This window comes from Rhineura floridana, chromosome 8 (genome assembly GCF_030035675.1).
Source record: "Rhineura floridana isolate rRhiFlo1 chromosome 8, rRhiFlo1.hap2, whole genome shotgun sequence".
Taxonomy (NCBI): domain Eukaryota; kingdom Metazoa; phylum Chordata; class Lepidosauria; order Squamata; family Rhineuridae; genus Rhineura; species Rhineura floridana.
Genome location: NC_084487.1, coordinates 90149374 through 90177002, shown reverse-complemented (window position 1 = coordinate 90177002; position 27629 = coordinate 90149374). Strand labels below are relative to the sequence as shown.

General features: G+C 40.3%; 1 protein-coding gene across 1 annotated transcript in view; it reads right to left on the bottom strand.

The window, feature by feature from the left end:
- CFTR (CF transmembrane conductance regulator) overlaps positions 1 to 27629 on the bottom strand; it is a 145848-nt gene that overhangs the window by 59508 nt on the left and 58711 nt on the right. The window contains exons 6-12 of the mRNA XM_061640065.1: positions 24453 to 24616; positions 21070 to 21195; positions 17617 to 17863; positions 12884 to 12976; positions 11177 to 11359; positions 8899 to 9090; positions 4339 to 4433 (exon numbers count right to left, since the gene is read on the bottom strand). Of these exons, the coding sequence (XP_061496049.1) occupies positions 4339 to 4433; positions 8899 to 9090; positions 11177 to 11359; positions 12884 to 12976; positions 17617 to 17863; positions 21070 to 21195; positions 24453 to 24616 (1100 nt within the window). The remainder of the gene's footprint in view (positions 1 to 4338; positions 4434 to 8898; positions 9091 to 11176; positions 11360 to 12883; positions 12977 to 17616; positions 17864 to 21069; positions 21196 to 24452; positions 24617 to 27629) is intronic.

The window sequence follows — 27629 nt, the reverse complement described above, 5'->3', positions numbered from 1 at the left end:
CTCAGGGCGGTGCACAACATAAGAAAAATACAATAGAAACACGAGAACAGTAAAGCATAAATATAAACAATAAACAACCTAATATACAATAAAAGCTTAAAAAGATAGATTAAAATGCCTGGGAGAATAAAAAGGTTTTCACCTGGCGCCGAAAAGATAAAAGTGTAGGCGCCAGGCGGACCTCATCGGGGAGACTGTTCTATAATTTGGGGGCAGCCACTGAAAAGGCCCTAGATCTTGTTACGACCCTCCGAGCTTCTCTGTGAGTCGGAGCTCGGAGGAGGGCCATTGAGCATGGTATCCTTCTGGGCCGACTTGGTGAGATTGATATTGGAGGAACTGTTTTACAGTGGTTCCGATCCTATCTCCAAGGTCGTTCTCAGAGAATAGCACTGGGTGACTGTCTTTCAGCCCCTGGCAGCTGTGCTGTGGGGTGCTGCAGGGTACCATCCCCATGCTGTTTAACATCTATATGAAGCCCTTGGGAATGGTCATCAGGAGATTTGGGGCAAGATGTCAGCAGTATGCTGATGATACTCAGCTCTATTTCTCCATAACACCTGAATTGGGAGAGGCCACTGCCTGGACTCGGTGGTGGGAGGGATGAGGGCCAATAAACTGAGTCTGAATCTCAGCAAGACAGAAGCGCTGTGGGATGGTGGTTCCCGAGTATGGATAATGGTCAGTTGCCTGCTTTGGACGGGGTCGTACTCCCTCTGAAAGAGCAGGTCCATAGTCTGGGGGTGGTCCTGGGTCCATCTTTGTTGCTCGAGGCCCAGGTGACCACAGTGACGAGGAGTGCCTTTTATCAGCTTCAGCTGGTACAGCTGTGGCCGCTTCTGGACTGGGATAGCCTGACCACTGTTGTCCACGCACTGGTAACCTCCAGGCTGGATTACTGTAATGCGCTCTATGTGGGGCTACCCTTCAGGTTGGTCTGGAAGTTGCAGCTGGTGCAAAATGTGGCAGTGAGACTGCTCACTGGGGCAGGGTATTTTCAAAATGTCACCCTGCTGCTGAAACAATTGCACTGGCTGCCCATTTGCTACCGGGACAAGTTCAGGGTTCTAGTTTTGGTGTACGAAGCCCTATACAGCTTGGGACCAGGATACCTGAAAGACTGTCTTATATACCCAGTTGATCACTGCACTCTGCAGGTGAGGGCCTCCTGCAGATACCATCTTATCAGGAGGTCCATTCTGCACAACATAGGAAACGGACTTTTAGTGTGGTGGCACCTACCCTGTGGAATTCCCTACCCTTAAATATTAGACAGGCATCATCTCTGTTATCTTTTCGGCACCTATTGAAGACCTTCCTCTTTCAATAAGCCTTTTAAGTTGAGACCTATCCCAGTCTGCACCTGTGTTGGAATTGCTTTTTAATATGTTCTTAAACCTTCTTTTTAAAAATGTTTTTAATCTTAGATGCTTTGAAAGCTTTTTTAAAAAACGTTTTAAAAGATGTTTTGTTTTAATGTGTTTTAAAGTTTTTTTTATGATGTTTTAAAGTTTTTAGTGGTTTTGTTTGCCACCCTGGGCTCTTGCAGGGAGGAAGGGCGAGATATAAATCAAATAAATAAATAAATAAATATATACCTATGTCAGGACAAAGAGTTCAGCCAAACAACTTTTACAGTATAACTCATTCATGAACTGATTGTCTGAATCCATGTCAATCTCGTTTCAAGCCTGGGTTCATCACTTATGCTGGGAGAGGGACAGCGGGAGTGAAATCCTATTATTTCTACTGGTTCTCTTTTGATACCATCAGCCATAGTACCCTTCTGGATCTGTTGTCCAGAATGTGGACTGAGGTCACTATGCTCCTGTAGTTCCCATCCTATCTGGATGGTCCAGAAGGTAGTACAAGGACAAAGTCCTTGGCCCCATGGCATTTATGCTATGTGGTCCCACAGGATTTCATCTGATCTCCTATGATGTTAGGAGTATCATCTCCTACATGATACCTGCTCAGTGAGGTAATCTGGAGCTTTGTCATCAATCAACAGAAGCAGCTGAAGTAATGGACTGGATAAGCCACCCTGGGCTCCTACAGGGAGGAAGGGCAGGATATAAATCAAATAAATAAATAAGGGCCAACAAACTGAAACTCAGTCCTGACAAAATGGATGCACTGTTGGTGGATGGTTAATCTAATCTGGGAGGTGATCAAGCTGTTCTGCTTGGAGTTTCATTCTCCCAAAGGGCCCATGCTCACAATCAAGAGGCGCTGCAGGTCCAACTTTGTCACTGACGGCCCATGTGACTTCTATGTCTTGATGTGCCTTTAACGAGCTATGGCTGGGGTGCCAGCTATGACCACTCTTAGACAGAGATATACTGCCAACAGTTATCCATTTTCAGATGACTCCCACCCCCATTAGGTTATGCAACGTTTTATATACAGGGCAACCTTTGAAGAATTCTTGGAAAGGTCAGTTTCCAGACTGGGACTAACTGAATGGAAAACATCACCAGTCCTTAATTGCACTAGCTGCTTCTGAGCACAATTCAAAAGTGTTGTTACAGTACTTAACTTTTAAAGCCCTAAACATTTTGGAAGCTGAATATCTAAAGAACCATTTTCTCCCACCTGGGGTCATCTTTAGAGGCCCTTCTCCACTGCCTCCCACCGTCTGCTGTTAAGAAGTGGTGAGGTGTTCTCCATTCAGGTGGTCCAAATCAGAACTGGCCTGATGACCAAACCTGATGTTTGTTTAGTCAGGGCCAACTGAAGACCTTTTTATTTGTCTTTCAGCATGTTATCTAGGTTGATTTTAATTGTGGGTTGACAAATTCCTTATAAACTCTGATGGTTTTATTGTCACCTTTTTTGTTACTATGTTTGCCATTTAGTTTTATTTTTGATTTGGAGTTGTATTTAATTTTTAAAAAATTATTTTGGTACAGTGTCTGTATTTTGTAGTGAGCCATCCTGGCAATCGTTAAACTGAAAGCTGTTATAGAAATATGCTAAATAAACTTTTTCTCACATGGAAATTCTGCTTTAACCCGATCTTACAACTGAAAAAAATGGAGCATCCTTTGCCGTCCCCATGCTCATCTAGTCAGACAAAAATGCTTGTATGAACAATAGGGTCTTGCTTATAGAACATCTTAGATTATCTTACACATCTAAGATTATTTTAGAACAAGATAATCTTATACAGCAATCCTATATCCACTTACCCGGGAGTAAGCTCCATTGAAGTTAATGGGATTTATTATGAGTAGACATATACTGGATTGCACTGTAAATTGTATATAGGCAGCAGAAATAGTCCTCCAGAAAGTAAGATCTAGCATATGGTATCACAGTCTGTGGTCAAGTCTCGGTCTTCTGCAAGATGTCTTCTATTTCGCTGTCCTTTCCCTCCTCCAGAATGACTGGCCAAACCACCCAGTAACTCCCTATCTTTTGAAGGTCGGTAATAAAGTGGGCTATGAACTGAGATCTTTAGACTAGGCGCCATTACATGCATGGATATGTAGATTATGCATGTGGTGGTCACAGGCTTAGGTAAGTGCCTACTGAAGTAAGCGACACATTCACTATTTGTCCATAGAGGGAAAGAGGTGGATGGAAAAGGCAAGAAACACCTGCATACATGGCTAATTCTCATTAGAACGGATATAGTTAGGGATGGTGCTTAAGTCTAGGCTTGTTCCCGCAGCTCACCACATGTATAACCCTCCTGTGTAAGCTGGCCATATTCTCGTAGTGTATTACTTGAGCTGAAATGGGAGCATTACAAACAATTCTAGTTTAAATAAGGACAGCATTGCAAGCGACAACTCTGTGGTGAAACCATAGCTCCAGAGTGCTTCCCATAAGTGCTGATGAAATGCCTGACTGAGCTTCCAATGGAAGTAGCTGTGTTAGTGAATAATGCAATGCCGATAACGTCAGGCAGACATACAGTGCACTTGCCCCAATTTTCAGATACAGGTGTGATTTCAAACCTTAAAATCATGGGAACCTGAGTGCCTTAATTCTTACAGATTGGTAACTTCTAGTTATAATAGGGAAGAAGAATGAAGTGCAGGGTTATTTCTGATGTCTTTCTTTAATGGGGGAAGACCATATTTTCATACTAACTTTAAATCTGTATTTGAAAACATTAATCATTTAGTGAAGGAGCAGCAATTTCAGGCACCAACAATTTTTCAGTTAATCATAAGAAAAGAACAAGATTCAGAATTTATAAAGCAAAATCTATACCTTGTGTATGAATGCGCATTTCTAATGAAAATTATGAGAAATTACATGCTGATAACAAAATGTACAAATATGGGCTGCATTTAGTAAAAACATCACACAATCATCTCAATTCACCTGGCTAGAGAGATTCTGGCTCGCTGACCTCCACTGAGAGTGATTCCACCTTCTCCCAAAACTGTGTCATCTCTGTCTGGAAACTTTGAAATATCCTATTGAAATGTTTTATAAAGGAAGATATTCAAATTATACCATGACTTCTCAAATTATATCATACTCAGCATTTCTAAGTAATAAAAACAGTAGCTGAGGGCCAATTCACTCAACTACTTTGTTATGTTAAAATATATAAAAACTGTAGAGGTGAAATTTCTTGTTTGTGTAATTTTACTTTATGCTTGCATTGACCCTCATTTGCCATTTTGACCCAGTCCTTGTTGGGACTTGGAGGAATCTGTTTTTAGAGCTCTTTGCAATCCATTGGGTATTCATATCTCTAATTTGATCAAACACAGAATTTGGCCACTTTGCAGCTCACGCCAGCTCCTAATAATTTAAACACAGGGCTTAGCTCCAGTCTCATTACACACCCTGTAAGGTTCCACTACTTCCTTCCCTCCATTGCAATTGAAAAGTATCATGAAGGAAGAAGCCACACAGAGGATCTAAACAACAACTAGAACTTTACAATAACTAATCATATACAGAGAACAAGGCCCACAGCATGGTGCTGCTTGTAAGGCAGGCCTGGAACTGCAACTCCCACAGCCTGGGGTTGACTCAGCAGTTCCTGGTATGGCAAGCCTGGAGGGCTAATACACTACAGCAATAACGGCTTGATTGTTCCTACTCTCTGCTTTCTTGTTATTCAACAAGTAGCCAATCCACCAGAAGAACATTCCTCTTCTCCCATGATGCTTATGCAAATGATTATTGCCCATATTCTGTGTCCTCTGAGATAACCTGTTGTTTTGTTGCTTTGAGAAGGGCTGTAGCTCAGTATTAGAGCAGTTACTTTGTATGTAAAAGGTTCAGTCCCTGGAATCCCAAGGTTATTCATTCATTTATTTATTTATTTCATTTATATCCCACCTTTCTTCCAAGTTGCATGTGACTAGTGACTTCAGATGTGCATGCACATCAAATTTAGAGGGGACCACATCAGTGTTGCATCACACATCTGAATTAGCTGCATTTGTAAATCTAGCTTACTGGATCAGGATTTTATATTGCTCAGTGGCTTCTACAACAAATGTGTTCTATAAAAAGCTGCTATGGAATGGTTCTCCCTTATGGCAAGATGCTGGGTTGAATCGTCTATTGATCCATTCAGATTCTGTAATTCTAAAAATAAAATCTGTCTTTAGTTGTTAATTCTCTTTGAATTTATGTAATTTGATGTGATTGCATTTATTCCTGACACACTGTCCTTGCACTTGACAAGGCCAAGCTCTGCTTGGAATAATTGTCAATCTGTTTCTGTAGTGATATATTTTATGGAATAAAAGAGAAAGATTTCTGATGGCTTTAGGCCAGGGTGATCTAAGACCTTCTTTGTACCAGTTTCACATAGCAGTCAGGTCCACATGCAGAACACCAAGATTCTCAGCTAGGTTTGCCAGGTTTACAATGTGAGCAGATACCTGAACCTTGAAGAACTGCAGAAAATTCCCTCTGCTGCAGGAAAAAAACTAACTTTTGAGTAAATTATCTAATGGCTATTTATTCTGTTAGACACATCCTTTTTTCTGTTCTGCATTTGTTTAGAGTCATCTTTCAGTCTTTGGGCTCATTATACTCTACTGGGCTTAGTTAGATAACCAGCCAATAAGATAAATCTTCTGCCAGCGATTTAAACTCTGACTGCCTTACAAATAAACAAAATAAGGCAAATAATAAAGTAGTAAGAGCAGACAGGAAGGAGCTTGGTCGGTCACTATGAAGACAGAATGCTGGACTAGATGGGCCTTTGGCCTGATTCAGTCGGCTTCTTATTTTCTTAAGGAGAAAAGCTAACACTGTCTCAATTTCCTTGAGATATTCCCTAACTTGACTGCTACAGTTATGGTTTGCAAGGTCTTTGGAGCCTTTATCAAAGTCCACAGAGGCCTTCTCAATGTCTTCTCCATGAGATCCCAGGCCATGGAGTCTAGTTTTTCTTGCTTCCCCCTCCCCACCACCTTGGGTACAGTTTTAAGAATGGCAAGGATTGTACTTAAATATTATATTCAGTATCAAACATACTGTGTTTAGCATCATTGCTGAAATCCTATATGCTTTTTAACAAACAGGGCAAAGCTCCTTTTCAGTGGAAACCAACAAAAACTTGACAGATTCCATTTAAAACATTTTGGGGTGGAAATGTACTGACAGGGAGGTCTTTCAACATTGCACACACTAAATCAGAGTACAAGTAGAATGCTCCACCCTGCAGAATGTGTTTAATGCTGTCCTATAAAGTGAACATTTTATTCTCCTATCTCAAAACCCCGAAAGTTATGCAAGCTATTTGCCTTCTCTTCCATCTATGCATAACTGCATTTGATAAAGCAACCTCACACATCTCCTTTAATTCCTCCAGTGAATTTTGGTGATATGTTCTTTGGAATGGATTGCATACCAGTCAAAGAAGATAGGGGCTACTAATGAACTAATTTCTTAGCCTGAAGATGCCAGACAAATCAAGGAATGAATGGTGGAGTTATGGTATGACCTTTCACCACACCTGGCACCATGTAGTGTACTGCCTCACATATGCATGCATGATCTATGACATGCAAGATAGGACAATACGCAGAAGAGTTTGTGAAGATAATATATTACTTACATCTGTATAATGAGTAAGTTGTTCAACATTCCAATATCACCTGCTTAGTACAGCAAGGCTGTACATGCTGTTTTGCAAATGCTAGCAAATGGACATTGCTGATAATTTCATTCTGTCTTTATCCTCTAATGCAGCCTTCCCAAAATTGGTGCCCTCCAGATGTACTCCAAAACAGTTCCTATTAACCCTAACAGCATGGCCAACAGTCAGGGATGATGCACAGGCAACATGATGTCATGTTTCGGAGTCTGGGGAGTCTGTTTGTCTGTACCTCACATATCCCTATCCACTAATGTCTAAAGCAAGTTAACTCCTGCCCACCCACCCCCATCATGCTGCTTCATTTGTAACTATAGAAAGGGGGAAAATTCTATTAAGTCCAGTCAGAATGATCTGCATGCAGGTGCTGCAGCCACATACAACTGGAAAGTGGCTATCATTTTGTTTGTATATTACAGAAGCATCCTTACTGCCTTTATGCATGGTGGTATGACTGGCAAGGTGAGTATACGTTGTTGAAGAAATTCTACAAAAGAAGCCAAAAAGATACAATAATAGATCTCAAGCTTGTCTTTCTGTGAGGTGGGAATTATATATGAGATCTGGGGACTTAACTTAGTGAGGCTATGTTTGTAATCCACCATGGATATTGTTGTAAAAGTTAGTATTTTGCATTTGTAGAGGCTTATTATGGATTGTTAATTATATAAATCTCTACTTCCTTAAAATATATTGAGTGTATGAAGATTGACTTTATACAACCTTTTTCAAACTAGGAATAAGGCAGTGTACAAGAACTGGTCAATTAGAGTAGTTTAGCATGATTTCAGATGCAAAGATCTTAGTGGAATATCACTTATTTTTAAGGTTTGGTGTATTTTATTTTCAAGTAAAATATACTTAATTTTATCATTGTAAAAATATTGTAAAAAGTTTCTTTCTTTCTTTCCTTTTCTGTACTTATAAAAATATAAAATAATATTTCAACATTTTGCCTCTGAACCAATTTGTATAAAATTATTAGAAGTTTTTAAAGTATTAGGATAATCAAATGTATTTTGGCTTCTCATATTTATAAAAGATTTAAATATATTAGCTGTAATGAATTCTTTTTTATTACACTGTGATTTGTTTAAACCTAAAAAAACCCCTATTATTTTGTTTACATTTCTCTGTAGAAAGTCAATATGTGAAATGTTCACTGTAAAAAGAAATAATACTTCCAGGCACTGATCATCCCGTATTTTAAAACTCTGACATTAAAAATGAATAATGTGTTACGGATTGAGGAATCAGAAATCTTCTTGAGCCAAAACCTCATTGTTCCATATTGCACATCATCTAACCCCAGGCTGTACTATAAAACTATTTTAAGCACTAGCTCCTCATTTCCTGTCTCCTGACTATCCTTTTCGCTCAAATCAGACCCAGGAGATATATGGATTACCTGGCTGAGAAGTTTGCAGATTGTAAGGTAACCTTTTTCACTTACATGTATGTATGTTATCCTGTTTTGACCTTATCTCAATTGTAAGCAACATATTGTTTTGAAATTTTCATTTTACTTCAACATATAGGTTGGTTTGTGATTTGTACACATTTTAAATAATTCACAAGAGTACAGTGAGAACTGAACAGCAGAGAACTGTACTTTGAAAATGGAAATTAAATCCTCCAAGTGGTGGGGTTCATATAGCCATGTGCTGAATGATGAAAATCCCAAATTCTAATCATGCATCATTGGATTCTTTAAATCTTACTCGGCACTTCTCACATAGTATTAGGTATACCCATCTCTACAGCTTGTAACAATCATTTGTCACAGCAGGAAGAAAACATTGAAGACTAACCTCTTCTAACTGACAGGCTTTGATGACACTCTTATATCGGAATTCATCATAGGAAACCCCAAATATGATGTTTTCTTTAATTGTTCCAGGCATGATCCATGATACTTGAGAGCAAAAGGAAATCCTTCCACTGTGCTTGATTTTACCTTCCAAAGGTTCCAACTCTCCCATGATCAACATCAAGAGAGAAGTCTGCCGTTGAGATGAGGAACAATAATTAACATGAATTCCTTAAAGAAGTCTATACAACAAGGTCTAGCAGCCATGACTATTGTCAGATTTCTAGTACATACAGTTGGCACAAGATACGTTTATTTGACAGGAGGGGGTATTACATGCATGGTGTGGCACATTCATTCCATTATAGTTCAAAATGTGAAATGATGAAGAAAAACATGTTTGAAAATCCTCCTTGCAAGCTGATTGCTAGTTTCAACACGGATATTAGCCTCTTGATCATAGCCTTTTACATTTACAGAGTAAACCTAAATTTGTTTCTGTGAAACTCTGATAGCTGGTAAGCCTACCAAGGCAAGTAAGACATGAGAGGTAAATTAATGATAAACCCAAAGATATGGCTACCTGTGCAACTTTGAAAAAGTATAATCTGTAAACCTTTTTAATTGATCCTATTAACAATTTGCCCTGATGTAACATTTCCTGATATCTCTCTGTATAAAACAAAACAGAAGCACAAGTAATGATTCACACTAGCTTAAAAGCCCTTCAGAAAACTATTGATTGCAACTTCAGACTACATTTGCCATGATTTCTGAGTTAATTAGTAGCTAAGAGTAATTTTGTGGCACTTAGTATCATACGAGTTGTTAAAAGTACTCTAAATGCAAGCCACCATCAGAAATTAGCCTCTATGTATTCAAAGTGTGGACAGGAGAGTGAGGTCATACTAGCCCAAGCCACCTTCACCTTATTTGAATGATGTGAGCGCTAATTTCTGAAAGGGACATACTTGTCACCATTTCCTTATTTCCAGTATGAGGATGCTGTTAGAGTAAGTAAAGAATTCATATAACTTTCTTCTTTAACTTCTACATCTCTAACAAAGATGGGTTTCTAGTTAAGAGGTTGCCAAAGCAAAGCCCATGGGTGAATGAGTGAAGCTCATTGGTGCCCCTGACAAGGGCCCCAGACTCTGAGCACTTTTTAAAACTATAAGTCTTTCGTCCTCCTAGAAACAAAGTTATGAAGCAAAATGTGCATATATCCTTCAAAGCTATTTCTATGAAATGAGCCAGCCTGGCTGGTCCCACCCGTCAGTGTTTTTAGCCAAGGAGTGAAATCAGATCTGTGATGTTTTCCTCTCCCTCATTCCTTCCTTTGTCTTAAATTGTAGTCCTTGGAATCTCTGTAGTTTGCCTTTCCTTTCCCCCCAGCAACCAGGATGCATATTTCCCGTGGTGGATTTATCTGAGATCAGGTAGTCCCTAGATCTTATTTTCTGCAAATGCTACTACAAAATAAGTGTATGTGGATATTAGGAATCTCTCCTTCCCCACCCCCTCAAAAGGCAAATGTGAAAACTCTGCAAAGAGGATTAGGCATGCTTCCTGCTGTGTAGGAGCTAAAGACCAGGCACTTATTAAGCATTCATTGGTGAGTTAACTTACAGTACAATAGTATACATATCTACTCAGAAGTAAGTCCTTTGTGTTTAATGGAGCTTAGTCCCAGGCATGTGGGTACAGGATAGTAGCCTAGGCTTTGGTTTAGAGATGGTATTGAGGCAAGCAGGGTTCCTGTGCCATTATTAGCTGTATGGGAGGCATAAATTAATCCTTTTTTAGTATTGTGGGAAACATTTACCATGACTGTACTCTCTCTAATTTTGTATTATGACATGGAACCCACAGCAGCCATGTTGTGTTATGCCATGCTCCCCATGGCAGCCATGTTTTGACTGGCACCCACAGCATCCTATCAACATTCAGAATGTGCCCACTGATCCAAAAAGGTTGGTGACCCCTGAGATAGATGTGCAAATGGTCAGTTGTCATATAAGGGAGATTCATGACCATATGTAAGACTAAAGAACAAAAAGTGGATTTGGATATAATGTCATGGGCTTTGTATTGCTAGATATCAACAAGGAAAGAGGAGGGAGATGTGTGGCTGGCAGCAAGCATGTGTGTGCCATCATGTCTATTTCCAGGCTATCTTTTAATATCAACGTTTTTACAAACCTATTGTTGAATAACAGTGTATTATTATTATTATTATTATTATTATTATTATTATTATTGCAATCTGGCATTTGTACCTTGCCAGCTCCAGTAGATCCAGCAACAGCTAGAAGCTCTCCCTTTTCAATTTTGAAGTTGATGTCCTTAAGGACAGGAGTAAAATGAAGTGGGAAATTACTGAAGAAGAGGCCACTGCTAGCAGTGGATATGTTTCCATTATCATTTTCCTGTTTTGCTTTTGCAAAGAACTCCCCAGATCCCTGCAAAAAAAGAAAACGAAGCTCAAAATTATATCGCAATAGTAAGTAGATCTATACATACATATTACTGTGAAATTCCAGTTTTTTCTACAGAACATACATCGGTTCTTCTAACATTAGCTTTCATATGTTATGTATCTATATTATTATTGCATTAAAATAATACCATAAGTTTTATGTTTGTTATTTTGAATTCTGACATTTTGAGCTGGACCCTAATTTAAAACCAGTATATTACAGTTCCAGTATAGTCTTATTATATGTTCTCCAAGCAATGCCTTTGTGTCACTCTTACAAACAAGCACACACACACACACACACACACACACACCAGGAGACAGCCTTAGGAATGTCTTCCTCCTTGGACTGAATTCTCCCCTTTCACATTAACTGCAGTTAAGCAACACAGCAGCACAGTCGTTAGCTATGGCTAAGGTTAACCATATTTTCCCATATAAGCTAGAAATCAGATTCTGGAAACAGATTCTGGGTTAAGAGAAATCTTGGTTAACTTTAAGCATATTTAACATTGGTACAGATTATTGAGTAACCACAGTTAACTGGATATAAGTTTTGATATTAATCAAACAGTTTCATACTCTAAATCAAAACCTGTCCAGATCTCTCAGAGTTCTTCAAACTGGCTTGCTATGGGGAGCCAAGTTTTATTATTGTTGTTGTTGTTGTTGTCGTTATGCCCCATTATTAGGGTTTTCAAGGTGCAATCTGGAAAATGAGCATTTGGAATGCATGGATAAAGTGAGAGATGAGGAGGTAACTGTAAATGCACCCACCTATTTCTTCCCTGCCCTTTTCTCCATTCACCACCTATGTAGTCAGACACTGGCATGTATTAGAAGATGTACCTATAGCGTAAGACCAAACAATATTTATATACTGTGCTATGGTGTAGTGGTTAGAATGTTTGATTAAGAGTGGAGAAACCAGAGTTCAAATCCTCACACAGTGATTATGCTCACTGAGTGACCTTAGTTAGGCCAGTCATTATCTCTCAGCATAACCTACCTCACAGGACTGTTGTGGGATAAAGGTGGTGGGGAGAGACCCATGCATGCCACCCTGGGCTTCTTCAAGGAATGGTCGGATAAAATTAAATAATATGCCATATTCTCAGGTTTGTGTTTGCGTGTGTGCATAGAACACCAAGGAAACTGGTAAAATATGGACAGCAATATAGTCTGAGATTCTTGTAAGCTTTCCTACTATCAGTAAACTTTCATAAATTCATATTTTACTAATTAATGTATTACATTTGCTATGCTTGTTTCTGGCTGGGTATCTGTGCCTTTAACAGCTATACAAGATGCAGAAATTCAGCAAGTGAAGCTTTACCTAGAATGTACATAGAGTAAAGGTGCATCCTTCGCCTGCTGAATATCAGTATGTCGTGCAGCTCTTAAAGGCAGGTTAAAATGGCTATCAAGTAGAGTTAATCTAATAATGGGCAATTCTTTAAAAGAAAAACTAAGAACTCAGCATAACCTATCAAAATTACAGAATTACCTCATCCCAGAAAGCTGTCACTTTATCCAATTCAAGTCCTGTGGTTGTTAGGTTATATTCCAGTGTTTTGTATTCTTCTTTTTGCAAGAAATCCTGTAAATTTAATTTATAATTTTTCAAGCACAAATACATATAATATAGCATGCTAAATTCTGGCCATAAAACATTTTTTTTTATTCTCTCAGACTGGCACAAATTAAATTTAATTCAAAGAAGGAAGTTGCTAGTAGAAATACAAACTTTGTCCAGGCTGGTGAATATTCATCCTGAAAGTTACCCTATGTGTTGAGTGGACATGCTAAGTTCTGCCATTCTCATCTGGGGGACAGTTTCATAAGAACAACCTCAACATGCAAGTGAGATGGCAAGATCATCATATGAGGATTTTAACTGACACATGTGCACATATGAATTGGGTACGCCACCCTTTGTTTTTGGTTCATTAACCCTATTTATTCCCCCTCTCCACCTATGAATTAAAAGACCACCAATCAAGAATGTAAGCTTAAGCTTGTGAACCTAAACATAATTGCATGTAACAAGAGCCCCCTTTGTGCTTTACTCATGCAAAGGGACAACACAAAGGGAATACAAAAGGGCTGTGGGGCTACACATTTAGCCCCACCCAAATGTCATGTTGCTCCTCTTACTACATCACAGAAGGATAACTCCTGAAGTAGATAGGTTTTTCTGTCTGGGTAAGTTCCCTGCCCAATTTAGAACCCTGGAAAATCAGGGTACTAAATTGCACAGGGAGTCGACACAGACAGAAAAGGGTCCTTGCTTCAGAAGTTATTCTTCAGCATGTGAAGGGCCAGAAGGAAGAGCCAGGCCACTTCAGGAGTGAGGCCAAATGCATGGCAGCTCCTTTCTGTCTGTGTTTCCCCTTCACACAAGTAACGCATATGGAAGGCTGCCTTCAGAGTCAAATGACATGCAGAAACCAATTTTGTAAAATCCTTTCATGTGACTGTACTGCCTCTGAATTCATGTTCCAAGCATGGAAGCTCCCTTATATCAAAGCTTTGTCTCAAGTTTAAAGCTTTCACATCAGGAAGATGTGACTATGCTAGAAAAGTTCTTCCTGAACTGTACATTTGCCATGTAGGCTTATTAAAAACAGGTTATTACCCCTCACACACACTTTGAAAACCCATGAAGGGTGCACCCACATGACTCCCTGCACACTTGTAATAAGACTTGAGGTCCATTTTAGTACTATCTCAGTAACATATTTTAGCATATGTGTAGTACAATTAATAGTGATTGGCTATTAAGTATTTAGCATATGTTTGTAGTAATAAAGGCTTGCAGCCAAATCTTCAAATTAGATGTGGCAGACTAAATGTTTAGCATGTGGCACACTGAGAGAGATGACACCCTTGCACGGAATATTATGACAAACTACCACCAGGTGTTCCCATTTACCCTTCCCTTCCCTCCCCACCAAAACAATAATTGTTAATGTGACAATGAAATATCTTTATTCAAAGCTGGCCATTAGATTTTTATAGTCCTACTCCACAGTCGTTTTAACATTTTAATCTTGCTTTTTATTTATATGTGTAGTATATGATGCTTGATTCTCACTGACATAAATGCTGGACTTCCCAGTACTGGCTCTTGATGCCACCTTTTAATTTCTGGTTATCACATGCATGTCCTCACCAATTATGTTTTCTTTTAATAAAATAAAAACATTTAACTCTAAAGCATCCTTTCCAAAACCGATGTGAGACATATAATTGTTAAATTATTCAATAGTTTTTCATTCTGAAATCACATAATACATAAACAAAATGGTCACTTCAAAGTGTTGCAGGGTAAGCAAACATTATAGGGAAGGAAAGTTTACTGTGGACACAAGCCAACCCAACGTTAAGCAAGTGGCACCACTAGCCATGGACTTTGGAGTCCAAGTCAAGGGTCCTACCCCATCCTCAGTGGTGGGGAGAATTACTCACCTGTCTGAGCACTGTGCTGAGCCAACCTCTCTGCCTCTGACAAGTTTGCTCAGTCTGCTATGGGTGCAGATGCTGCCTGCCACCACTGCTAGTCGCATGTGACTGTAGCACACAGCTGCTGAACTGCCCACTGCACAGTAGGAGCAGGAGCCCATAGCAAAGCTGGTAGAAGATACAGGAGCTGCCTTGCATGTGCTCTTTCTGTGACTGCTTATGCTACAGAGGACAAGTAGTACCATCACTCAATAGAGATGTGAAGGCCGGGGGGGAAATACCAGGAAACTTCTAGGGAATTTTTGTTTTAATTTTTTCAATTTTTTCCCCAGGCCTTCACATCTCTCTCATCCAACCTACCTAGAACCATGGAATTGGAGAAGCAGCAGCAGCAGTCTGGCTTTCCTTGGCTAATGGTGGCAGCAGCACTTACTGTCTTCCAGCCTCTTTGCAGCACCCTGGCATGATGTACTGTTGCTATTTTTAAACCAACCACCATCACCGAGGGTGAACTGTGGAGACTGGAGCTGAGATCTCCTCAGGAGCAGGAATATGTTGGTAATTGAGACAGATGTGAGGGACACAGAGAGGCTTCCTTTACTGTACCCACCATGATAATAAAAATAATAAAGTGTGAGTAGCAAGAGCCTACTGTTTATAGATTCTTCATTTTGGAATAGGTCTGCACTTAACGTATAGCTCTTCAGATTATCTGTATCAAATAATGATGAGCGTAGAACAGAACTTGGCCCTCCACTATCAGAGGCAGCATGCTTCTGAATACCAGTTGCTGGAAACTGCAGGAGGGGAGAGTGTTGTTGCACTTTGATCCTGCTTGTGGGCTTCCCATAGGCATCTGATTGGCCACTGTGAGAGCATGATATTGGACTAGAAGGGTCACAGGCCTGATGCAGCAGTCTCTTCTATGTTCTTAATTGGAAAGATATGCAGAATGATTAAACAGAAGAAACAGGCAGTTTTTACAGGGGGTATTTGCTGACAGCACAATAGACCTAAGCTACAGCCCTTGGATTTCAGCCAGTTTCCACCCTAGTTCTAAACATTTGTGCCAGTACTTGCAATACCACCATAATGAGTTAAATGAGTTTAAAATGCAACCTGCACATGCTCCAAGTATTTCCTTTTTTATTTTATCAGGGTTGGGAAACTGCTTTTTGTTTCTTTGGGCTTTTTGTTCTAACACCAGGAATGTAGCAGCATCCCCTTCCTTCATGCTTTATAATTGCTAGCAGTTGTAAAGCATAGAAGGGGACAATGCACAATGTGTTTTTGATTCTCTCTCTCTCTCTTTTGCTGACTAAGAGTTTTTTCTTGTAAGCTTATGCACACAATTTGGAATAAGCTCTACTGAACACAGTATGACTTATTTCTGAGTAAATATGCATAGGATCCAGTTACACCGCATATATTTATTGATGGAGGTGGTGGGGTAGGATGAGAAAAGCTTTGAATAGCATAGGGGCTGTTGTACCTGGGAGACAATGGGTACTGGAGGCAAGATAAGGAGGCTTGATGCTGTCTGACATTTAAAAAAGCTTGAGCTATTCTTCCTCTGAGACCTAGCCTGGTACATTTTGTTTATTCCACAGGTGCTTGCAAAATGTCAAAATGTGTAGCTGCAAAAAGGAAATTAGTCAGATATCATTATGAGAATATTCAAAGGGAAAAGAAAGCTCTTTGAAAATGAATAGTAATAAACATAAGAACATAAAAGTCCTGCTGGATCAGGCCAAAGGCCCATCTAGTCCAGCATCCTGTTCTCACAATGGCCAACCAGATGTTTGTGGGGACCATGAAAGTAGGACCTGAATGCAACAGACCTCTGGTATTCAGAGCATAGTGTAGCCACTAGTGTAGGTAGAACACAGTCATCATAGATAGTAGCCACTGATAGTCTTATCCTCCATTAATTTCTCCAGTCCTCTTTTAAAGCCATCAGAGATGGTGATCATCACTACCTCTTGTGGGAGCAATTTCCATAGTTTAACTGGGCTCTTGCTGGGAGGAAAGGCAGGATATAAATCAAATAAATAAATAATAAAACTATGCACTGTTTGAAAAAAAGCTTTCGTCTGTCCCGAATCTTCCAAAATTCAGCTTCATTGGATGGGCCCCAAGTTCTAATAGAGAGAGAGAGAGAATTCTCCCTATCTACTTTCTCCACACCATGCATAATTTTATACACCAAAACTTACCTAGCTACACCACTGTCAAGCACTTTGCTTGACTTTACAATTGAAATGATTGTGATAAACACGTTTTTAATTTCGGGTGGATTGTAGCCAGTGTTCACATTTTGCTGAAAGAGATTTATCCTACAAATTAGCTCTGTTAACTGAGAACTGTTTCTTGACCAAACAAAGTGATTCAGGCTGCAGCCCGATACCAACTTACCTGGGCGTAAGCCTAATTGAACTCAGTGTGCCTTAGTTCTGAGCAGATATGCATAAGATTGCACTGTCAGATGCAGGCTGTAATATTCTACATGCTTGTACAAAAGTAAATCTTATGTACTCTCAAAAGGTTGTCTAAGCAACCATTTGGAGAACTGTGGCTGATGTCAGCAATGACTTCAGACAATTGACATTTTCCTCATAACAACAGGAGAGAAATACATCAAAACGGGTTCTACAAATAGCATTTAATGATGGGCAATAAAATATCATAACATACTTTTAGTGATAAACTGGCAGGATAATATACTGCAAAGGATTAGTTTATATTCCTGTAGGGAACTAGGTTTGTGTACTGTACCTGTATTTTGTTTATTGCTCCAAGAGAATCATACCATGTCTGCACAGCCCAAGGAAACTGCCTAGTGACTGTCATTCGAAGAACAATGCAATAAGAGATGGTGGTAAATATTCTCCTGAGGATAATTCCATAGATCAGTGCATACGGAAGCACAGCCAAGAACACCACAAAAAATCCAGAGAAGAAGAATGCTGAACTGTTGAAATATCTCACATAAGCAGCTTTTTGGGTCAGCTTCAATTCAGTTCTGACAAAAAGAAAAGCAAACTGTGGAAATCATTATACTTGGGGAAAGGCGTTATCCTAAAATTAGAAGCAGCTAGGGCTACAAATAATTAGCTCAGAATGTGGAGGAGGATGACATGAAACTGCAGTTATCAATTCAGCATAAGCTATTCAATTCATTTTTATCCCACCCTTCCCCTAAACAGCTTAGGGAAGCACAGATGGGTTTCTGCTCCTCCCAATTTTATCCTCACAACAACCCTGTGATGCAAGTTGAGCTGAAAAATAGGGATTGGCCCAAGATCACCTAGTGAGCTTCAGAACTGAATGAGAATTTGAACCTATGCCCAGAACTAACCACTGCATATTTTGCACAGGTCAACATTTGAACAAAAATATATGTTACAACATAGTTGTACATTCTAAGACAAGGAAGATCCCTAAAACGATACGGCATCTAGCAGCAGAGTTATCCACATCTGGGTGTCAAAACTATGACAGCATTGTTATTGTATATGTTTTGCCAATGACTGCTAGGGATCCCAGAAAAAAAAATTGTAATCTGCTGCTGCTGCTGTATACATTATATAAATATACAGCAGCATAAGTATAATGGAGAAAATTATGTAATTTTCAGGAAAAAAATAGCAAAAAAAAGAGAACCAGGAATCGCAATAACTAGTGGAACACAATTTATAGTGAACAGGAACTGGCAGACCATTTGCCAAACTGAAAAATGGAATGGAATCAGATAGCGAACCTCATCCCTGCACTGTGCTACTGCTGCTCCTATAGGGAGGTCAGCTCAGATGGATAAATATCATGCCATTCTGAATAAAAGTGGAAGAAAGGAGAAAAAGACATGAACAACAAAATTTTAAAAAGCAAGAACAACATCATGAGGTATATATTAATAAGGAAAAGAAAAAACAATCTAACTCTACATGTCTGAAAAACTGCTTCATCAAAATGTGTTGTCTACAATACTTTGGGAAATTATGAAGCTCCTTATCAGCTTATTACTCCAGACTCAAAGAAGCCTCCGTACAACAGTGTAATAAAATGATAGCAGTGGATTGAGCTTTGAAGCACCCTTTACCCCAGCACAACACTGTAGCAATAGGAGGTTAATCATTCAATGAGTATATACATCATCAAGGTTGTATTGTGACTCTGTTCCCAGACAGCCCCCAGCCTTTACATTGCTTGGCATGAGAATTGATTAAATCTCCAACACTAAAGCAGACTGGGGAATTACAGAAGGATCTAGTAGAATTAAATGCACAAGAAATAAGATAGCAAATCAAATTCAGTGTTGACAGCTGGAACATTATGCACTGGGGTGGGAAAGGACAACTCTTTGGCTCCAATTTATACCTTAGCCAAGTCCAATTAAGTGTGACTTTGATATGATTTTAATAAAAGGAAATGTTATGTGGATTACTGCCTATATATGTTAAAGGTTATATTCCAAACTGTTCCCAGTCAGAAACTGCTCACTTGTCTGGAAGTACATGAAATCATTGGGACATGATTCCATCTAAACATGCTTAAAAGTGAGGTGGTAATCTTAGAAAGAAACTACTTATAGGTGGAACAGTAGAGGTAAAAGCTGATAAATAATTTTGAGAAGGCAAATTGGGTAGTCAAATAGAATTTTTCAAAACACAAAATAAAATAGGCTAAAGAATTAACAGATAATAATTAAAAAATGGCTATAACTCATGGTGTCCCCAAGTCTATAGCAAAACTTGCAATTGATAAAAATCAGTCAGTTCCTTCATTACATCATCTGAAGATAAGCATCCAATATTGATCATTACACTGATTGTTGATTAATGAAAGTGGATATGATGTTTCTTCTTATTCTTTCTTACTCCTTCCCTATCATATTATTTTATTTTGTATCTCAAAATAACAATTTCAAAGAACACAGAAATTTAGGCTTACATTGAACTTTCTTCAGTCTCTTTCTCTGGGCTGGCTCTAACATAGTACAATTCTTTCCACTTTCTAAACAAGTGGAGCTCCTGCTAATACTAGCTGAAATGTTGCAATATTGAGTACTGATGCTATTCGTATTTACCATTTGTACACAGTGTACCAGGCACTAAGCCTACAGACTGTCTTTTTCTAAAACAGAGCATAATCATACACCCAGTACCACAATCAGTTCTGTATATCAAACAGGAGAGGTTTTTTTAAAATAAAAACATACAGTAACCATATCATATTTAAGGAAATTAAATATAAAATGCTCTTAACATTACCTAAGCTGCACATGCAATAGTCCAAGTCAGATGAAAGAGCTGAAAAACAACCCAGTTACCTGATTATCCAGTATCTAAACATTTGATGTTGGCACCTAGGATTTGATATAATTTTTCAGCTTTGTGCAGGGCTGGAATGTGAAACTAGGACGTTGGCACACAGGAATCTGAATAATCTGAATTACTCATTTCTGTGGAAGACAGGCGTCTTGGAATTTGAAATATTTTTCCTGTTTGGCAGATGATGTAGACCAGAGATGGCTAACCTGTGGTCCTCCAATGTTGCTGGGCTCCAGCTCTCATCATCCCTAACCTTTAGCCATGCTGGTTAGGGCAGATGGGAGTTGGATTCCAGCAATAGCTTGACGGCCACAAGCTTCCCACCCCTACTATATATAAAAATGCAAACTTTTATTTTAAAGATTAACCCTAGTTATCATATATTCTCATATCTCATATATATTCTCATATAACATATATATCCTATGCTTCAATCCTACAAAGAGCCTGACAGAAAAATAGGGATTGGGATCAGGGCTGTTTTACATTCCCCCCCCCCCAATACTTCACTAGCTTAGCTCTAGATAGAGGTTAAATCGTTTGAACACAAACATCCAAAAACATCATATTTCTTTTGTTTAAATTTGTAAATGTGCAATTTCATAAAATACTTTTAAGAACCAATTCCAGCCCATCACATGGAAACTGCACACATTCTCAGACATGCAGATGAGAGTGGTTCATCCACAGATTTATCTTGTGTGGCTAGACAGGGATAGCACACAATAGGCTGGATTGGTACTAAAAAGCATAATCCAAAATGGCCCAGAATCTTTCGCTATAGGAAAGGTAGGGCTACAATCATGTATCCTATTTGTAGAGAATTAAAACTTTTTTAAAAAAGGAACCAAAACAAATAAACCCAGAGAATCTTGTATGGGCAAATGTATGCACTTACTGTCGCAGACTTTCAATCATATTTTCCATTGCATTCTCCCAACAGTAGGCTTTGACTGATTGTATATTCTCAATCATTTCTGAAGTGAGCACAAGTCTCTCACTGATCTTTCCGGCTCTCTGATCTCTGTAAAACAGATCATCCCAATTATGTGTTGTGCCTTTCCCACTTGAACACCACTAAACACTGCATGATATATTCAAACCATAACAGAGAGCTTTATATAAGGTTACACTATTTATTTCAAACTGACACTATAATCCTAAAAGTACAATCCCATATATGTCTGCCTAGAAATAAACCTCATTGAGTTCAATGGGATTTACTCCCTGGTGTATGCGTATACTATAGAACTGCAGCCTAAAACACTTGTATTAGCCCAAGTGCCAGCAGTACTGTTAAAATGACCCTTGGACCCTAGGAGTTGAAATAGGATTTGCAGTACGATTCAATACATATTTACTCAGAAGTAAGTTCCAATTTGATCAATGGGCTTTATCCCAGTTAAGCATACAAGGATATAGGCATGTAATTAACTTGCAAAACACTACTCATGAGTGTTTAGATCCTTAAGTCTGCTTTCCTGTAATGTCCAATTAGAAATTCCAAGGCAAAGTGCACACTAGTGTTCTTAAAAAGCAGCAAGACCATTTTGTCTGGGTGCAGTTTGAAATGAATCTACACCCAGATGTACACATCTTAGTTTGATTAATTTTTTTATCTTATTAACTCTCTGTACACACCAGTTGGCAGAGCAGGGCGGTGATGACCCCACAGTTTTGAAATTAAGACAGCCAACCTCTCCCCACACAGCACTCCATTACTCCTCCTCCCTCCTCCTTCGTAGTTACTCACTTCCCTTGTGCCATTTGTGGATGTCCCTGAATCTCACTTTTAGGCAAAGGGAGAAGACCAACACTCTGATGCTTTATAGCTTGGCACTAGATGCTCTCTTATTACTTTAAAGTTTTACAATAAAAAAGGCAGCAGCTGAGGAGGTGAGATGATTTTGGAGCCTCTGAGGGAAACCGAAGGCAAACAGGAGCTTCCAGGAGAGGACACATGTGAAGGGAGCCATCATTTCCCACCTCCCACCCCCACAGAAGCCTCCACACTCACTGCTGTATGCTGGCAAGGTGGCCCCCATAGCTCCCCCTGCCCTTTTTCTTTCCCAGGAACAATGGGGAAAGTGTGAGGCACCTTCAGCCCCGTCTCTTTCCTCCCACCTTCTTCTTTCCTCAGTGCCCGGAGGAAGCTGCTCACCTCCCACTTCCAGCCAAACAGTTTTGAAGTCCGTGTGAAAGGAAAATGCATCCTATCTGTAAAATCCCAGATTTTGGAGTAAAAAGGGGGCGGGGTTTGAATGACGTCATTTCCCCAGATTCACAATACAGAGGTGGAAACTCACTGAAACCAGTATAACTGCAAGTGTCTCTCTACCCCAAGTGGAAATGAACAGCTGGATATTATAGGATAGTGATAGGGCACAGTGACAGCTTTGGCGGTATCATGACGGTGAATTATTTCTATTATTTTGACAAAACCATCATTCTGATAAGTCCTCATCATATGTCAATGGTGTGAATGCGCTCAATGCTATTAAGGGGAAGCTGGACCCTGTTGCTGGACCCACTTCTTACATTGTGTGGCTTTCTAAGCCACATTCTGGATGTCCACACATTAAGCATGGATGTCTACAGGGGGAAAGCCTACATGTGTAGACCATTATGTCCATAGACTTTCCACATGAGGTACAACCTGATTGTGCAGGGTGCCAACTCACATGGAAGCATATACACATAGCCCCCCTCACTTGCAAACTTGCAGAAAGCAATGCAATGTCAGAGCTGGGCCCAGAAGCTTAACCTAGCTTCCTCTTAGTCATGAATGATGTACACATGAAGGGGGATATAGAATCTATACCGAGTAACCCTTGAGGCAGTGAATGCTCTTCTACTGGTTGGCTGAGCTGGTGTGATGGCACAGAATGTTCAGTTGCTGAAAAAACTAGATCATTTGTAGTCTAGCTTCTGGAAATGATGGGAAAGATGGTAAATGTAGCTGGGGTTTTGAGTGCTGAGGAGTGCCAAGAGGGCATAAAGTTCTATCCCGCAAGATGTGTGTTTGGGTAGGGGGATCCTACTGTCACTGCCACATTGTGACGTAGTAATTCTGGGGGGGGCAATGAGGGCCACATTTTAACCATTATTTGTGGGACCTTCACCACAAATACCACCCAAAGATTGGAAGGAAGAAGTAGGCATTTATTTCAGAAGAGTGGAAACCTAGAGAGGAATGTATTACTTACTGTTCTCCAAGGTGGTCTGAGAGTGGCATCTTTGTTTTATCTAGACAATTATATGACTACAAGCCTCTCATCATATATAATTAGTTTTTCTTACTAGTACATAATTGTAAATTTAAATTATAACAGTCAAGACAAGCTAGAAAGATAGACCTGGCACACTTATAGTTCCTCTAGAAATGGGATAAATCTGAAAACATAACAGGGTTGTATTCAGTGAAGTTGTCCATTAGCATAATGACATCTACCTGTGAAATGGGACTTCTTCTCTGTGTGCCCTGTGCCGCCCCCCCCCAGTCTACTCTGGAGGGTAGGGAGAAACCTCAGAACAGGACGACTTCATTGGATACAATCCAGATTTGTTAATTTTGATAGCAACAGTCCTCCCCAAATTTTAGAACATTTTTATTCTGCATCAGATTCACGTCTAGGGCTTTTTTCTGTTGTTGTTGTTTAAAATCCACCATATTGAAAACAGGTTGTGATGAGACAGACATTTGGTACCAACAGTCATTTCACTTCTCTCCAGAACTGTCTCCATCACCAGCTCTTTGACTACATCAGAGACGAAGGTGAGATTGTGACACCTCCTCCCTCAGCTTGGCTGGGACCAACAGGCCATCTGGCTCATTCTGCAATGACCATTTCACTCGGTCAGTGTGTAAGTTCACTGTGTAACATTATGTAATAGTCCTTGCATTTGTTTATTTTCCTCTTTTCTCCCTGTTCCTTCTTCCTACTATATTGTAAGCCATTGTTGTATGTTGTAAACCAGCTTGATTACATTGACAGAAAGGTGGTATATAAATGTGTAAATAAATAGACAAATAAAATAACATACCTCAGTGGACATTAAGACTTGGGATTTCTCAAAAATTGGAAGTATGTTCATGCTAAATCTGGGGATATTTCTCATACTACAAATATTGCAGATATTTTCTGGGAAGCAAGATTGTATTAATATATACAATATGAGAGCCCTGTTACTAATTGATGACAGTGTTTACTCAAAACCTTTAATTAATATGCATTGTAAACCCTTAATATTTGAAAGAAATACCCGCAATTGCTTTGTCACCTGTATTTCATCATCAATTGTCCTAGCCAGGCTTGGAAAAGGACAATAAGAATTAGGAAACCAAGTCCACAAAATGCTGAAGCCTCCAGCATCTCCCACAGAAGTCCCATCAGGAGCACAACTTGTAAAGGTGCAATCCACACAAAATGAGCCAAGGCTAAACCCTGAAAAACAGCAAATCTACACTGATGGTAGGCTTAACAAATATTTTTATTTATTTATTTATTTGACTTGTATCCCACCTTATCTCCCAGTAGGAGCCCAGGGCGGCAAACAAAAGCACTAAAAACACTTTAACACATAATAAAAACAGACTTCAAAATATATTAAAGCACAATAACCATTAAAAACATATTAAAACAAAACATCTTTAAAAACATTTTTTTAAATTTTAAAAACATTTTTAAAAAGAAGATTTAAAAATATATTAAAAAGCAATTCCAACACAGATGCAGTCTGGGATAAGGTCTCTACTTAAAAGGCTTGTTGAAAGAGGAAGGTCTTCAGTAGGTGCTGAAAAGATAACAGAGATGGTGCCTGTCTAATATTTAAGGGAATGGAATTCCAAAGGGTAGGTGCCATTACACTAAAGGTCTGTTTCCTATGTTCTGTGGAACGGACCTCCTGATAAGATGGTATCTTCAGGAGGCCTCCACCTGCACAGCACGGTGATCGACTGGGTATGTAAGAGATAAGATGGGTATCCTGGTCCCAAGCTGTATAGGGCTTTATACAACAAAACTAGAACCTTGAACTTAGCCTGGTAGCTAATAGATAGCCAGTGCAATTGTTTCAGTAGAGGAGTGACATGTTGGCGATACCTTGCTCCAGTGAGCAGTCTTGCTGCCACATTTTGCACCAGCAGCAGCTTCCGGACCAACTTCAAGGGTAGCCCCACACAGAGCACATTTCAGTAATCCAATCTGGAGGTTACCAGTGCATGGACAACAGTGGTCAGGCTATTCCAGTCCAGAAACGGCTGCACCTGTCTTACCATCCAAAGCTGGTAAAAGGCACTCCTAGCCCCGGAGGTCACCTGGGCCTCTAGCAACAAACATGGATCCAGGAGCACTCCCAGATTATGGACCTGTTCTTTCAGAGGGAGTACGACCCCATCCAAAGCAGGCAACTGTCCGTCTCCGGCTTGCTAGGATTGAGAGTCAGTTTATTGGCCCTCAACCAGCCCACCACAGAGTCGAGGCACTGGTCCAGGGCTTGCACAGCCTCTCCTGATTCAGATGTTATAGAGAAATTGTCAGGCCCAGGATGTGACTCAGGAACCAGACCAACGGCTGTAGTTAATTCGTGTTTTATTAGGGTAATGTCCAAACAAAGACTGCGTTTTCTCATGAAGCAATACAGGGATACAGGTTCTGCGGCATTGGGAGAAAGTTGACAGAGCAAGGGACTTCTTCCCGCCTGTTCTTTAAGAAGGGGCCAAACGGGCGCTCAATCTTTCGCTCCTCCTTAACTGCCCCTCAGGTACTGCCCGCCTTCCCCCCCTTCTCTCCTGTCTTTTCAGCTGTCTGCGTGTGCGCGGTGAGGGGGGAAGCATCACCCCCTCCTCTTCTGAAGTTTCTGATTCCAGGATGGGGGATAGGGGAGGGGCTGATGGTAAACTGCCTCCCTGCTTTTCGGCTGTGAGCAGCCCTCCCTCTTTCCCCTCTTGCTCTGAGCCTGAAAGAGGGGGAGGCGTGAGAATGTCCAGGGAGGGCTCAGGCTCCCCATTGCTAAGCGACCTTATCACTGGCAGTTCCTCTGTTTCGTCTTCGCTCCAAAGGGGGGAAGTTCCTCCCCCTTCCCTCTGCCATCCATCCGAATACTCTTCTCCCAACTCTCCGGGATCCAGCTCCCCGGGATTGGGACCCCAGCTCTGCCTTCCGACAGAAATAGAGCTGGGGATCATCAGTGTACTGCTGACATCTCGTCCCAAATCTGCTTATGACCACTCCCAAGGGCTTCATATAAAGGTTAAACAGCATGGGGGACAAGATGGCACCCTGCAGCACCCCACAGCACAACTGCCAGAGGGCCAAAATACAATCACCCAGTGCTATTATCTGAAAATGACCTTGGAGATCAGATCAGAACCACTGTAGAACAGTGCCTCCAATATCCATCTCACCAAGTGGGCCCAGAAGGGTACCATAGTCAATGGTATGAAAAGCCACTGACAGATCAAGTAAAAATAACAGGGTAGGACTCCCCCTGTCCTTCTCCCAATAAAGGTCATCCATCAGGGCTACCAAGGCTGATTCAGTCCCATAACCAGGCCTGAACCCAGACTGGAATGGGTCAAGATAATCTGTTTCATCCAAGAGTACTTGCAATTGCTGCGCCACAACCCTCTCAATCACTTTCCCTAAGAAGGGGTATTTGCAACCGGGCAGTAGTTGTCGCAAAACACTGGGTCCAGGGTGGGCTTCTTCAGGAGCGGTCAAATCACCACTTCTTTCAGGGTGGCTGGAACCACTCCATCCCACAATAATTGACCACACCTTGGATCCACTTGGTAAAACCCCCTTGGCAAGTTTTAAGAAGCCAAGAAGGGCAAGGGTCGAGAGGACATGTTGCTGGCCACATTGTTGCAAGCACCTTGTCCACATCATCAGGCTGCATCAACTGAAACTGTTCCCAAGAAGTTGCAGCAGACGTTGCACTGGACACCTCACTGGGGACTACAGTAGATGTGCCTTACAAACAATTCACAGTGGGCCTCTGAAGGGTCTAAACTCCATTTCCTGATGTCAACAGACCCTTGACAATATGGAAAAGCTCCACTGGATGGCTACGTGAGGATGCGATCGTGGCAGAGAAGTGGGCCTTTTTCGCCACCCTCACCGCCACAAAGTAGCATGAAAGCAAATAGGCAAGATGGATGGAGTGTTCCAGGCTTTTCCCTAGACCCTTCTTCTTTCCACTTTCTCCTGTGTCTCCATTTCTATTCCCCAACACCATATTTCCATCACTGAGCTGATTGCCTCAGGGAAAACAATGGGTTTACTTTTCCAGATCTGGTTCTACTGTCTATTTCCTAGAACTGAACAAAGTATTCTGACTTTGAGAAGAAGGTAAAGAGCTTTCCCACATAGTTCCCAAACCAAACTATTTTGGAGAAAGAGAAGAGTTAAAAATGCCTAGCTCTCTCCAAACTAATTCATTCATAAGTACAACCAT